Here is a 12951-nt window from a genome sequence, read left to right as displayed (position 1 = left end):
GTTCTGACAATGGGTCCAAGGATCCCAATACCCAATGGCAGTCAGAGTGCTATTGTCTAGCCTGTAGAGGTTTGTGTGTCCCTCCATGGATATGTCTCCCCAGACCATCACTGACCCACCACCAAACCAGTCATGCTGAACGATGTTACAGGCAGCATAACATTCTCCTCGGCTTCTCCAGACCCTTTCACATCTGGGCGAACCTGCTCTCATCTGTGAAAAGCACAGGGTGCCAGTGGCAGACCGGACAATTCTGGTATTCAATTGCAAATGCCAATTGAGCTCCACATGCCGGGTAGTAAGCACGGGGCCCACTAGGAGGATGCCGGGCCCTCAGGACACACCAATGATGTATGTTTCTGATTGTTTGGTCAGACATTCACACCAGTGGCCTGCTGGAGGTAATTTTGTAGGGCTCTGGCAATGCTCATCATGTACCTCCTTGCACAAAGGAGCAGATACTGGTCCTGCTGATGGGTTAAGGACCTTCTACTGCCCTGTTCAGCTCTCCTAGAGTAACTGCCGTCTCCTGGAATCTCCTCCATGCTCTTGTGACCTTTGGGCAATGGCATGTATTGATGTGTCATCCTGGAGGAGTTGAACTGCCTGTGCAACCTCTCCAGGGTCCAGGTATCGCCTCACGCTACCAGTAGTGACACTGACCCTAGCCGAATGCAAAACTAGTGAAAAACAGTCAGAAAAGAGGAGTAGGGGAAAAACATGTCAGTGGTTTCTACCTAGGGTTGCCACCTCATCCCTTTAAAACTGAACACATATTAATTACACAGGTTGCTAATTAAGGTGGTAATTAGACTCATTTGGTGCCTTACCTGCATTAAATTGGCCTCAGAACCTGTGTAATTCATATGTGTTCAGTTTTAAAGGGATGAGGTGGCAACCCTACTTCTACCTGTAAAACCATTCCTGTTTTGGAGGTCATCTCATTACTCAGCTAGTGCACCTGTTAATTTCATTAATACCAAAGACTGATTAACAACACCCTCTGATACTTAACTGACCAGATCAATATCCCAGGAGTTTAACTGACTTGATGCTATACTCTGATTAAAAAGTGTTCCTTAAACAGTGTATATTATATATATTTTATTATTTATATGTTTAGGTGTTGCGCTACACTGATTTTGATTTGAGTAAATGGGATCTGACAGGCGATGGGGGCATTCGTGACATTACAGACCCCCAAGGTTTTTTATACATTTACTACCACTTTAACTTACCTTGAACTGTAAGAAGTGAAAGCTTTGCTTGTTTGTACTTTATTTCAATGCATTTGAGCAAAGCTATCGCTTCTTACATTTTTCAGTCTTTTAACAATCACAATAAATCTACACATCACAAAGGACCCCCCCCCCCCCTTTTAAAACAAACCCTTTGTAAAGGGCATTGATTTAGTTAGGATTCGGGATTCGATACAGAACATTCAACCGATTTTTACACTGAAAAATTCATCCAAAGTCCACACGCTTTTCATTTGTCCTTTCCATTGTTATTAAAGCACCTGTTTCTCTCTGTTGTTTTGACATTTCCCTGCCGGCTGCAATAACAGATGCTATTTTATTTACTGTGCTGCCTCAATTATATTGCAGAAGGATAAACAGTAGCTCATTAGAGTCCCTTTCCCTTTGTGCAAAGGATTCCTATTTCCCCAATGTAGCCAGTTCCCCAATGGCGTTGTCACAGGACAGAGCCTCACAATGACTATACCGAGGCGGTGGACCAACTTGGAAAGAAAAAAAAACAATTAGATGACGCGAAGACGCTTATAACTCCAGCATCTGAACGGCCGCCACAGGGGCCGAAAAAGAAAAACGAGAAGGCGGCTTCCAGTGAATAGATCAATAGGCACATTTCAAATATATGCGCTGAACAAAAAGCCCTCTATGTAAGCAAACACAGCTCTACAATAATAGATTATGTGTAATCCCTGAACTTCAACTACAGCATTCTTTCATAAACAGCATTGTTAAAAAATCGCTTTTGTTTTGCAAAGCAAATATCTATTATTTTCATTGCTGCACACTGTGTTAAAGACAATGCAGGTCCGGCCGCATTCGCAAACCCAGACTGGAGTTTGATTTTTCTTTTTTTTCTTCTGTAGGAAAATATAGTTTCCAAACAGGCATTGTGAGGCCGGCTCTATAGTGAAAAGCAGAATAGCAGAATGAATGCAGTCAACACAGAATGCCTATTTGTTTTACTGGGAACTATTGCTTTAGATCTAAAGAATTACAAAAGGAAAATACATGTATACAATGGAGACGGATCTGAGCAGCCGAGCATTAGCATGCGTCTGGGTATAGTAGGTTTACACAAATCGGACTCAGTGATTCCAGACACAATCATGAGATTTATTAGAGAAAAAATGATCTCTTGGTGCAGGTTTAAAAGATGAAAATACAGAACTTTATGCAGGTACATAATAACACATTGGTTTTATGGGATAGAAAAATTACCACCACACCCATAATTAAAATCATTCAATACCAAGAATATTAGTCACTTGGTCTAGAAGCAATAGGGAAAATGTGCAGTTAATTCCACATTAACTATAGGGGGTCAATTTTTAAAGGATGCACTATGCGACTCCAACAGCCAAGGTTTACTGGACTTGCTGCCCATCTAAAGTGTACATCATTTTCATCCTATGTGTAATGAACCAGCCAATAGGTACATCTCTCTATTACAGGGGTCTCTATTACAGGGGTCAGGGTTAGAAAATGCCATAGTGTCAGTGAAAGCAAACACTGCCCCATCATTGGTTTTAGTGAAAGAAATAGTTTTCTATTGTTGGTGTCTATGGGAGAAATGGTGCCCCATTGTATATATTTAAGATAAGAATTGAATCCCCATTCACTGGCGTCTCTGGGAGGAATGGTGCCCCATTCACTGGCGTCTCTGGGAGGAATGGTGCCCCATCACTGGCGTCTCTGGGAGGAATGGTGCCCCATCACTGGCGTCTCTGGGAGGAATGGTGCCCCATCACTGGCGTCTCTGGGAGGAATGGTGCCCCATCACTGGCGTCTCTGGGAGGAATGGTGCCCCATCACTGGCGTCTCTGGGAGGAATGGTGCCCCATCACTGGTGTCTCTGGGAGGAATGGTGCCCCATCACTGGCGTCTCTGGGAGGAATGGTGCTCCATCACTGGCGTCTCTGGGAGGAATGGTGCCCCATCACTGGCGTCTCTGGGAGGAATGGTGCCCCATCACTGGCTTCTCTGGGAGGAATGGTGCCCCATCCCTGGCGTCTCTGGGAGGAATGGTGCTCCATCCCTGGCGTCTCTGGGAGGAATGGTGCTCCATCCCTGGCGTCTCTGGGAGGAATGGTGCTCCATCCCTGGCTTCTCTGGGAGGAATGGTGCCCCATCCCTGGCGTCTCTGGGAGGAATGGTGCCCCCGTTAATTGAGGTCAGTGGATGGTATGGCATGCCAAGGTCTGGATAAAGGCAAGCTAAGGGCCATATCCAGCACTCAGGAGACCACTGCTCTATTATAACACTATCAAAACAGTGCTGCGCTATTTTAATTTGTCAAAAATATAATGGAACCAATAAAATAATCAACATTGATAACTCTTCCATCAAGGTGTAGGTCCACCTCATAACATAGTGAATTCAAACCTTCACTCCTCTGTGGATAATAGGTAAAAGTAGAGGAAAGCACTACCAGACTGACAGAAGATGGCCGCTCACCTTTTGTAGTGGACCTTTAAATTACAAAGGTCTGAACACGCTGGTCCCCCTTTAAGAGCTGGGATCAGCTTCAGGTAACTGGCACTCTATTGTTCTTAACCACTCCAGATAAGGTAGCTCCAACATTCAAAATTCAAATATTGCCCATAAAGGAGGAACACCGATAGTGCTCTCGGTATTAAAACAAATCCATTTTTCCCACAGCTTTAAAAAAGCATGCTTACAATGATAGATGTTAGTAGGCTCAAAATTACACCGAGCGGAAATACATCCTATGGATCACCACTGTAGTGTCCAGCCGACAGATTGACTGCCAGGACAAGTCAAAGCAGAAAAAAGCTCCGCCCTACGCGTTACATCAAAAGGCGACTTCGTCAAAAGGGGTTTATCAATGTTATTAATTTACTGGTTCCAGTATATTTTGCATGCATTGAAATAGTGCGGCACTGTTTTTATATTTTGTGGAAATTTGGTAGCTTTCAAGTGTTGTGCGCTGTTCCATTTATTAGCATTTTAGTATCACCACTAATGTATATTGATTTTTAGCATGTTTTATTGCTTTTGACGCACATAGGTGAGAGCAAAAAGTTTTTTCCGATTTGTCGTTTAGGTAAAATAATCCCTTAATTATGTTGCTGTAGAATATAGATGGAACCCTTTATAAATAGAGCCCTAGGTGTTTCACATATGAGTTTCTTTTTTTATTAGGATGTCAGCCATAAGTAGATAGACCGTTACATAGAGGTAGCATATGGTCCAAATGCTTTTTCTTTAAGCTCCCATTACATTCTGTACAGAATAATACAGCCCTCTACTTTTTTTTGGGCATGTAGCTGACTAACTGAAAAAATGTAAACGGGCCATAAAATTTCTTTATGAAACATTCTGTAACATGCTTCCTTGATAAAGGGAACCCATGCAGCCCTAAAATGTTGGCTCTTTGGTGTTAGATGACAATGTAAATGGAAGGCAGGGTGTCAGTGATTTACAACCCTAATTCCCCAAAAAATAGGAACGCTGTGTAAAATCTACATAACAACACAATGTAAATTATTTGCGAATCTCATAAACCCATATTTTATTCACAATAGAAAGCAGAAAACATTAAGGCTTCATTTCCATGGACGTTTTTACAGCCACTTTCTTTAGCCTTTTTTACAGCTTAAAAACGCCTGTCAATCTTATTTTTTTTTTTTTAATTGTTTTTTTTTTTTTATTTGAGCTGGAGCTCAAAAACGCTGCGGTAGCATTTGAGCGTTTAACCTCTGGCGTTTTTACAGCTCTACTCTGGAGCTTCAGAACGCACTGGTCCTGTTTTTTTTTGTTGCAGCCTTTAAAACGGCTCAGCCATCTACAGCTCAAAAACGTAATGGTGGGCATGAGGCCATAGACCAACATGGAGAGCTGTTTTTAAGCTGCAAAAAACGCTCAGAGAAGTGGCTGTAAAAACGTCCATGGAAATGGAGTCTTAATGTTTAAACTGAGATAATGTACCATTTTAAGAAAAAAAGTTGGTAATTTTGAAATTGACGGCAAAAATACTTCTCAAAAAAGTTGGGAAAGGGATGCAAAAAGCTGGCAAAATAAGTGGCACTAACAAGAGATGCGAGTTGGCACTAGGTAAGCAACATGGGTAAAAAAAAAAGCATGAGAGTCACTTAGAAGTAAAGATGGGCAGAGATTCACCAATCTGTGAAACACTGCGTCTAAAAATTGTTGAATTCTCTTGTTAAAAAAATAAATAAAAATTGTTGAATAATTTTTGAATAATGTTCTTCTAAATAAAATTGTAGAAACTGTAAAAAAAAAAAGCATCATCTACAGTACAAAATAACATCAAAAGATTCAGAGAATCTGGAGAAATCTCTGTGTGCAAGGAACAAGGCCAAATTGCAATATTCAAAGCCTGTGATTTTTAGGCTCTCTGCCATCCAACGCTGCCATCCTATCTGGGCCAAAGCCTATTTAAAATGGTCTGTTGCAAAGTGGAAAACTGTTCTATGGTCAGATGAATCAAAATTTGACATGAATTTTGGCAACCCTAGACACTGTGTCCTCCGGACTAAAGTGGAGAGAGACCTTAAAGGCGTATCAGCGCAGTTCAAAAGCCTACATCTCTGATGGTATGGGGGTGCATTAATGTGTATGGAATTGGCAGCTTGCACATCTGGAAAGGTGTCATCAATGCTAAAAGATATATACAGGTTTTAGGGCAATATGTGATTCCATCCAGACGTCTTTTTCAGGGAAGGCCTTGCGTATTTTAGCAGAACAATGCTAAACTGAATACTGCATGACTTTGTAGTAGAAGAGTCTGGGTGCTTAACTGGACTGCCTGAAATCCAGACCTTTCACAAATTAAAAATATTTGGCACATCCAGAAATAAAAATATGACAAAGACGACCCAGGACTGTTGAGTAGATAAAATGCAATATCAGGCAAGAATGGGACAACATTCTTCTCCCAAAACTCCAACTGGTCTCCTCAGTTCCCAGACATTTAGTGTTGTGAAAAATAGAGAGGACGCTACACAATGGTAAACATGGCCCTGTCCCAACTTTGAGACGTGTTGCTGCCATCAATTCACTGTGACTAAAATATGGGTTTATCAGATTTGAAAATCATTGCATTCTGTTTTTATATAGATTTTACACAGCGTCCCAACTATTTGGGAATTGGGGTTTTATATTTGCTTTAATGACTGATCCATCCATTTAATCCCATTTAATTCAGCACCCTTCCAGAACCCTAAACAAAAAATGTGATATGTTACAGATTAACAGTCCTTGAACATGTGGTGGCTTTTTAGATTTTTTTTTTTTGCCTGATGATATGACTAGTAACACGCTTCTTGTCCAAGGGTTACAATGTTGACTCATTTCAGTGTATCTATGGAGGTACAGCGTTGTGTCACCCTAGACTGTTCTCCCTGATATGGGCTACAAACAAATCCTCATCTTCACATCTCTATTACATGGGGAGCAATGAGATTTGTAGTTGGCAGACAATAGCTTGAAAGGAAGAAGGTTTCTGATTTCAGGTGAATCACAGGAAGTGACAAAGTCACTGCATTTCTCGGCAAGATCAACAGGTATTTTCAATATTTGCAGCAAATGTGCCTGGGATGAACTCCAGCCTGAAGCCTCGTACACACGCTCGGTTTTCTCGGCAAAAAACAGCAAGAAAACTGCTGGCAGAGCTTTCTTGCCAAGTAAACCGTGCGTGTGTACAAGGTTTTCAGGTTTCTTGTCTGAAAATCTGGCCAGAATCTTGATGAGAAAAATAGAGATCCTGCTCTCTATTTTCTCGTCGAGATTCTTGTCGGCCCGTTTCCCGAAACCCGAGACTATGTATACTTACCCGTCGCCGTGGAAACCCGCGCATGCTCGAAATGACTGACGCATGCGCGGTAGCTGCCACGACATAGGTAGGTGAAGCAAGATGAGGGCGACTGCATCGAATGTGACGAGCGCATGCTCGTCATACGCGATGACGTCACTGTGTTCTTGCCTTTCAAGAGAACTGCGGTTCTTTTGGAAATACTGTGTACACTCAGGCGGCAAGAGATTCTTGCCAAGAATCTCATCAGGAAAAACTAAGTTTTTTTCCTGACGAGATTCTGGCCCGTGTGTACGAGGCCTTAATTTCAGCCTTGTACAGGTGCACAGGCTCTGACCCTGTACTGAAACTGCCTAGTCTGACAGAGGCAACCTCATTTCTTGGCTGGAGAACATGCATCATTATCTAGCAGTTTCATCCCCAGCCTGACAGTCCTTGATTGGTCCTAACCATTTTGTTGGATTGCAGTCTTCTATCATGGAGGACCAGCATTACATGTAGGCATTACCACAGCTTTCGGTTTTCAAAAAAAAATCACAAACTACACCCTGCCAGCCCCCGCATTGCATATGAGAGAAGAACAACAATAATGTCACTGGGTTTAAAATAAGGTGCGTAATGAAAACAAAATTTTTATTTAAAAATGTCATTAGCATGTTGATAAGGGTGGAGGAGGATCCAGGGAAGGAATAAATACAGGTTAAACTTCAGTTTTTGTGCTTGGGTTTAGATATGTTTTAAAGCAGATGTATGGACTATGGTTGTGACTGATATATGAACTCTATAGATTCAATGCGGTGGACATTAAAGAATTACCTTTTGTCCAATGTGATGTCAGATATGATATTTGCTGGTTAAGCCCAATAGGCACACAGCTTCTATTGACCTTACATGTATTTCTATTTGTGGGGTGACGGGCACACTGTATAGACAGTTTCTTTGCATCTAATTATTTGATCCGCTGCAGATTTCGTAAGTTTTCCCACATACAAAGAAATGAAGTCTATCATTTTTATCATAGGTGTATTTTAAATGATAGAGACAAAATATCAATCAAAAATCCAGAAAAAAACACGATACAAATGTTTTAAATTAAGTTGCAGTTCAGTGATTAAAATGATTTTTAATTCCCAAGCAAAACATGACTTCGTACTTGGTGGAGAAACCCTTGCTGGCAAGCATTTTTTTTGTAGTTGGTTACCAGGTTTGCACACATCTCAGGAGGGATTTTGGTCCCCTCTACTTTACAGGTGTTCTCTAAAGCCTTAAGGTTTCCTGTCTGTTGCTTGGTAACTTAAAGTTTCAGCTCCCTCTAAAAAATGTCTATAAGATTAAAATGGTTGTTACCCCACCAAAAAAATCATGCTCCTGTCCCTTTAAGGTACGAGCTATAGCATAGTGCTCCATGAGCTGACCACATTTATCATGGCTGCTGAGCCATGAAATCGTGGTCAGGATACGTGCCGCCATCATCTAGCTTCGCTCCTGTGCGTCTGTGTGTCTCTGCAGCCTCCCTCTCCTCCCTCCTTGTGCGCATCATAGTGTGTAGTGAGAACAAGATCTCACAGCCCCTCTCCTCCAGCCTTCATTCACTGACTATAATGTTTACCTAAAACAGGAGGGGAATCTCAGCCCCTCACACTCGTCACTCTTAGATCGGGATACAGATCAGAAAGAGGTGGTGACCACAAATGAGCACAAAAAATAAAAAAAAGGAGTTTTGGATTGGAAAAAAACAAAACAAATCACACTGCACTGCTTAATGAACAAACGCATGGAGGCTAGATCGATTTTAGCCTTTTGAGTTTACAACCACTTCAAGGTCTGGAGATTTGCTAGGCCACGCCATTTATGTTTTGGGTAATTTCCATGCTGGAAGACCCATCCACGACCCATCTTCAGTGTTCTAGCTGAGGGAAGAAGGTTCTCACCCAAGATTTTACAATACATGGCCCCGTCCATTGGTCCTCAATGCGGCAAAGTCGGCCTGTACCTTTAGCAGAGAAACAGCCCCAAAACATAAGGTTTCCACCTCTGTGCTTGACTGTAGTGATGGTGATCTTAGGGTCATAGTCACCTTTTTTCTTCCTCCAAACAAGATGAGTCGAGTTAATACCAAAAAGCCAATTTTTGGTCTCATCTGACCACAGCACTTCCTCTCAATCCTTCTCTGAATCATTTAGATGTTGATTGGCAAATTTCAGAGACAGGCCTGTACATGTGCTTTCTTAAAGGAGGGGGACCTTACGTGTGCTGCAGGATTTCAATCCATGGTGGTGTATTGAGTTACCAATGGTTTGTTTGGTGACTGTGGTCCCAACTGCCCTAAGATCATTCACAAATTCCTCCTGTGTAGTCCTGGGCTGATCCCTCACTTTTCTCATTATCAAGCTACCATGAGGTGAAATCTTGCATGGAGCTCCAGGCCGAGGGTGATTGTTATTTTATTTTGTATTTCTTCCATTTGCAAATAATTGCTCCAACAGTTGTCTTCTCATTTTACTCACTGAACTGCAACTCAATTTATAACATTTGTATCATGTGTTTTCTTCTGAATTTTTGGTCTCTATCATTTAAAATACGCCTATGATAAAAATGATAGACCCTTCATTTCTTTGTAAGTGGGCAAACTAACAAAATCTAATCAAATAATGATTTTCCCCACTGCATATGTTACAGACCACATTCAGAGAAGAAGAAGCAGGTAGCAAACACCAATAGGCGAATGCATAAGTTATTGCATTGTGTTTTCTTTTTGAATATTTTTTTTTTTAGAGAACATATGAAAACACTAACATATTGTGTAGTGTGCCGTTTACTTTCCACTTTAGCAGAAGCTCATTACCTCTCTTTCCTCATCTTGCTCTTTTTTAATCTGTTCCAATCGGCACTGCTCGGCCATCTCTTTCTCCTGGGCCTCTCTCTGTGGAAACATGATGGTTCTGATTTTTAGAAGCCTACCGTAAATAATACATATCAGTACTTTAAAAGTCACACACTTATTCATGCAAATGCAAATATAAGACAAATCCAGATCAACAGCACTGCAAAGCCAAGGTTTATTGCAATTCCATAAACCAGTTACCACTTCAGCACCTCTATACACCTTATGAACAAGTGCAAATTTGTTTATTTGGCGATAACTTTGCCATTACATTTGATAAAGTAATTCATATACTTTTTTTCAGGACTAACAAGGCTTTATTTTGGTTAAAAATTCTTACTAAAATTATTTTATTTTATGCAATCTATAAACAAACAGGAAAAAAAAAAAAAAAAACGTAAAACACGCATTTGCTTCCACTTTAACCAATGTTAACAAATTAAACATTTTATTTGTCCCATTTATGCCACGTTAAAAAAAAGAAAACACACACAAACAAATGCTTTTGTGTTATAGCACATTATTAAATATAAAAAAACTGCAGTGCGTCCTTTCTTTCCCCTACCTGAAAAATAAAACTGCTCTGTTAGTATGGTCAGTGATAATCTAGTAATGTACAGGATGTTGCAACTCATATTTCAATGCCTACATAATGTTCTTATTTTGAAGCACAGGGGCTTATGTGCCCGTCAGTTCTTTTGTATCTGTATTTTCGTATGAAATGGCAATAAAAAAAAAAAAAGACAAATGAAAAAATAAAAAAATGTTAAGTGGACGGAAGGATGGGATGTTATTTAGACACTTTTCACACTGAGGTGGTTTTCAGGCTCTAGAAATAGCCTCTAAATAGCGCCTGTAACCCGCCTCCCATTCATTTCAAAATGCCCTGCCCATTGAAATGAATGGGCAGCGCTTCCGAAGTGCCGCAACAAGCCCCTTTTTAACACCTTCCATGAGGTTAAAAGCGCTCCCCGCTAGCGGCCGAAAAGCGGCGGTTAAACAGCGGTAAAGCACCGCTAAAACAGGGCGCTTTCAGTGTGAAAGCAGCCTTAGGGATGATTTGGGGTTAACAAGCAGAAACGGGAACAAATTTTATTTAAAAAGTGTTATTTTTTCTTTTAACTCGTTACACTGTATTATTAAAGGATAAGTTCACCTTTGTAAAAAAACAAAAAAACAAATGCACATTTTTTTGCAGTTACACTCTGATGGGAAGAGACAATGAACTACCTGTGCTCAACAGCGCCCTGGTAGTTCATTGAGAACTACAAGCCAACAGCCGCAAAGGCTGTCGGTAGTTGTACTTCTCCCCTCTGTGAATGAAGGATGCTGCTGGAGCCTGGCATGGCTGCGTTATTTTTTAAATTGTGATAGCAAGTTTGGGGAGAAGATCCCCGGATTGCTGTCACTGGGGGCAGTGAATCAGGGAGCTGCTGCAGGAGTGGGAACATGTTTCACGTTCCACTTCAAAAATGGGTGGAATATGTAACAAGTTCCCAAAGTTGAAGTTATCCTTTACAAACATTGTTTATAAGCTCTGTGTTAGAGGACAAAGTTTTGGCTGTCATTCAGAAATTGCTGGTAAAGGCAGTGGAGGGGCGCAGCAACTGGGGAGAGAAACAGAGCGCTAAGTGTGACCTGTGTAAATCTATGAATTTGTTTTGGGAGTATGTAGCATGCCTAAAATATGCAACCTGGTAACAAAGGAGGCACAAGCTTCTTTATAGGTTTCTAATAATCCTTGGTTACCACCACGGCTTGGGTAGTGGTGATCTGAAATTGTCCTGATGGTGCCATCCATAGCCTTGCCTGGTTATGACTGCAAGGAACCTGACACGGGAATATTGGTGTCACACAATTAACATCTTACACCGAATGATGGGGGGCTTTGGGAAGAACACCTACCTTTGCTCGGTCAGCTTCTAGAGAAACGCGGTAGGCCTCATCCTGTTCTCTTTTCACATTTTCTCTGGCCTCTCGTTCATCCTAAAATGAATAAACAGAGGAACTAAACACTTCTGACATGTGGTAGTAGTTCTTCAGCAATGTTCTTTAGACACTCTGAAAATTGTGTTAAAACAATTGACTGTGAAAACATTGTGTGTTGAGTGCGAACGTCTTTCTGCTATAGTCACATGATCAGACCCAGTGCTAAAATAATCTTAGTATATAATAAAATAGTTGAACTACTGAAAACAAGATGCAACTATGTTTAAAAAAAGGTGGAACAGGGTGAGACTTTGATTGTGCCTCTGAGGAGTGTAAAAAATGGAATAAAGATACTTTAATTTATAGAAAAATAGATACATTTTATCTAAAGGGCCATACTGCTATAACTGTCTGGGACCTGCACACCCAAATTTAAACCTCAAGACTAACTTATTTTTACTTGATTTTTTGTCTTGTGGCAGAAAAAATAAAATGTATCTATTTTTCTATAAATTAAAGTATCTGTATTTCATTTTTTACACTCCTCAGAGGCACAAAGTCCCACCCTGTTCCATCTTTTTTGAAACATAGTTGCATATTATCAAGGGATGGTGCCTCTGTAGGAGTCTATGCGATTCCACGTTACCCCAACTCCTACACATATACTGAAAACAAGAGTCAACCAAATCATATGATTATTAAAGGAGACCATTTGCAGAGTCTGTACCCCAACAATGTACACAGTCATCCCTATTTAAAGCGGGGGTTCACCCTACAAAAAAAATTCTAACATTACAATGAGCTGACCTGTGACACGGACATTATGCTGGTCTTTTTTTTTTTTTTTTTTTTCGTACATACCGTTTTATCTGTATTTTCTCCCCGGATTCCCCGTGGGAGTGGGCGTTCCTATTCACAGGGCAAGTGATGACGTTCATTCGACCGGCGCATACAGCATGTCACGAGTTGCCGAAAGAAGCCGAACGTCGGTGCGCAGGCGCCGTATAGAGCCGACCCGACGTTCGGCTTCTTTCGGCAACTCGTGACGCGCTGTATGCGCTGGTCGGAAGAACGTCAATCACTTACCC

General features: G+C 41.1%; 1 protein-coding gene across 2 annotated transcripts in view; it reads right to left on the bottom strand.

Moving 5' to 3' along the window:
- FAF1 (Fas associated factor 1) overlaps nt 1–12951 on the bottom strand; it is a 375519-nt gene that overhangs the window by 30686 nt on the left and 331882 nt on the right. For both annotated transcript variants that reach the window (XM_040360508.1, XM_040360509.1), the window contains exons 16-17: nt 11840–11920; nt 9896–9973 (exon numbers count right to left, since the gene is read on the bottom strand). In XM_040360508.1, the coding sequence (XP_040216442.1) occupies nt 9896–9973; nt 11840–11920 (159 nt within the window). The remainder of the gene's footprint in view (nt 1–9895; nt 9974–11839; nt 11921–12951) is intronic.

The sequence above is a fragment of the Rana temporaria genome, chromosome 7 (assembly GCF_905171775.1).
Source record: "Rana temporaria chromosome 7, aRanTem1.1, whole genome shotgun sequence".
Lineage (NCBI taxonomy): Eukaryota > Metazoa > Chordata > Amphibia > Anura > Ranidae > Rana > Rana temporaria.
This window is presented reverse-complemented; position numbering and strand designations above follow the sequence as displayed.